Source organism: Sciurus vulgaris, assembly GCF_902686455.1.
Source record: "Sciurus vulgaris genome assembly, chromosome: 11".
In the NCBI taxonomy this organism is placed as follows: Eukaryota; Metazoa; Chordata; class Mammalia; order Rodentia; family Sciuridae; genus Sciurus; species Sciurus vulgaris.
The window spans coordinates 118,487,232-118,489,818 of record NC_136472.1 but is presented as its reverse complement, the minus strand read 5'-3'; the positions used below and the strand labels follow the sequence as shown (position 1 = coordinate 118,489,818).

The 2,587-nt window shown below is 37.7% G+C and overlaps 1 protein-coding gene across 1 annotated transcript; it reads left to right on the top strand.

Moving 5' to 3' along the window:
• Positions 1-713: 713 nt before the first annotated feature.
• OR6M1 (olfactory receptor family 6 subfamily M member 1) lies at positions 714-1,838 on the top strand (the record flags this gene model as incomplete). Its single annotated transcript, XM_079104520.1, has 1 exon — positions 714-1,838. One exon carries the CDS (start codon positions 714-716, stop codon positions 1,659-1,661), a length of 948 nt encoding a protein of 315 aa, XP_078960646.1. The 3' UTR covers positions 1,662-1,838.
• Positions 1,839-2,587: the final 749 nt, after the last annotated feature.

Sequence of the window (2,587 nt, the reverse complement as noted above, 5' to 3'; positions counted from 1 at the left end):
TTTATACCTCTGATTTTATCATACTGTATATCTTCTCAAATGATCAAGCAGATGAATGATATACATATTACATGTTTCACAGAGCTTGTCTAAAGACAAGCTATTCATTATTCATTTCGAAGGTGATTAACAGGAACCATAAACCATTGTTCACTACAAACACCTCTGGACTATTTCCATCGTGGAGGATTTAAAACCTGACTTGAGACCATCAAATAGAGCAAACACAAAATCAGCCTTTACCTCTTACTCAAGATAGGTCACAAAAATTGAAAAAGAGCATGTTAGGAAAAAACTGGAAAATATCAAAAAGGAGTCCCCACTCAGTAAATGAAAATTCTAGAATAATAGAAAAGAGTTCTAGTTAAAATTTCAGTCAGTATTTTGGTACATTTTTAGCTAGGAGCATGAAACCAGAAGAGAAAAAAAAAAAATAGAAATTCCATTTAGTAAGAAACAATTTGATAACTACAAGAAAACTAAGAAATTTTTACTATCTTATCCCTTAATTATGTGGAAAAGTTATGTTTAAATAGTGTTTTGACATCCCTACGGACACACTAAAATGATTTTCAGGTAGAGGGCTATGTGCCATGACTCGGCTCCCAAACTGAGACACGCTCAATAACATTTGTCCGCGGATGTTTATCAAATTACCTAAACTGATTCTCCTTTTCTTCCCTTTTCAGGGTACACTTGCCCACCTTGGGACCATGACTGTGGGAAACAGGAGCATAGTGACTGAATTCACCCTGAATGCCTTCCCAGTTCTCCTGGAAATTCGAATATTCCTCTTCGTGGTTCTCTTGCTAACTTACACATTAACAGCAACGGGAAACATTATGATCATCTCCCTAATATGGACTGTTTCTCACCTGCAAACCCCAATGTACTTTTTCCTCAGTAATTTGTCCTTCCTGGATATTCTATACACCACTGTTGTTTCTCCAAAGTTGCTAGCCTGCCTTCTAAGGGAAGAGAAGACCATATCCTTTGCTGGCTGCATTACCCAAACATATTTCTACTTCTTTCTGGGAACAGTGGAATTTATCCTCTTGGCCATCATGTCCTTTGACCGCTACGTGGCCATCTGTAACCCCCTGCGTTACACCCTCATCATGAACAGCAGGGTCAGCCTCCTGCTGGTTCTGGGATGCTGGGGGGGAGCCTGCCTGTCTGTGATGACACCAACCATCATAGTGACAAGGCTACCTTACTGTAGGAAAGAAATTAATCACTTTTTCTGTGACATTGCCCCTCTTCTACAGGTGGCCTGTATAGATACTCGCCCCATTGAGAAGATAAACTTTTTTCTCTCCGCTCTGGTCATCCTGAGCTCCCTTGCATTCACTGCTGGGTCCTACAGCTATATCATTTCTACCATCTTGCGTATCCCCTCAGTTCAAGGCCGTCAAAAAGCTTTTTCTACCTGTGCTTCTCACATCACCCTGGTTTCCATTGCATATGGGACCAACATCTTTGTGTATGTGAGACCCAGTCAAAAATTCTCACTGGATTTTGACAAGGTAGCAGCTGTTCTCATCACAGTAGTGGTCCCTCTTCTGAACCCTTTTATTTACAGTTTAAGGAATGAGAAAGTAAAGGAAGGCTTGAGAGAGAAAATGAACAGATTTGTGTCCTTGACATTAAGGAAAACGTGACATTGTGTTGAACGTATTACATATTTCTGATCTTCAGCACACTCATTCTGCATGAACATAATAGTATGTTAATATGCCAGAAAACCGAGGCTGTGCCAGCAGAATAAGCCATAACATACCAAACCAAAAGAAAACTGTTCATGTCCAGGTAGAAGGGAATCAATCCACGTATTTTCTTGTATAACTTAAAATCATGGAAGGTACCCAACAGGGATTCACAGGTCTCCAGTTCTAATCCTGGCTAAGTCCATTTACTTTTCAGGGACTTTGACCATGTCACAACTTATCTGAGTCTCAATATCTGTCTCCTTATGAAATAATAAAAATATTACATCTATAGTGAGGTATGAAATGTTAGAGAATTTTAACTTATTAGGCACTCTTAAATATTTTAAGAGACTTAATTTTAGCCTCTATTTGCATTATCAAGTAAATATGTGAGAAATGAAGTTAAAAAAAGGAATGGCCCATAATGATCTAAGCCTCTGGCTATACTTGGTGAAAGGCAGAGATATTTGATAAGGACAGGAACATTAAAAAGGTAGATTAAAGGTGACCCTATTGAACTGGAGTTTCTTGCAGTATATTCAAGGAAGATAATAAAAAGAGACAACATTAAAATTAGTTTAAGCATGGGTGACCAAAGAGAAGAAAAACCAAGACAGTATGATACCATGAAATAGGATTTTAAAAAAAAGTGAAAAATCAATAGTTCAAGTACCTGGTGTTGCCACTATAATTATCTGTTGCATTTAATGGCAACAGAACCTGGAAGACTTCAGTGAAAACAAAATTTAATAGAATTGTGAGAATGGTCCAAAATGTAGTAGGAAGAACATTGTGCAGATATAAATAATTGGAGAATGTTACTGTAGACAATTTTGAAAAGGCTGTCTAAGAATATATGCCATGTTGCAATATTAAGA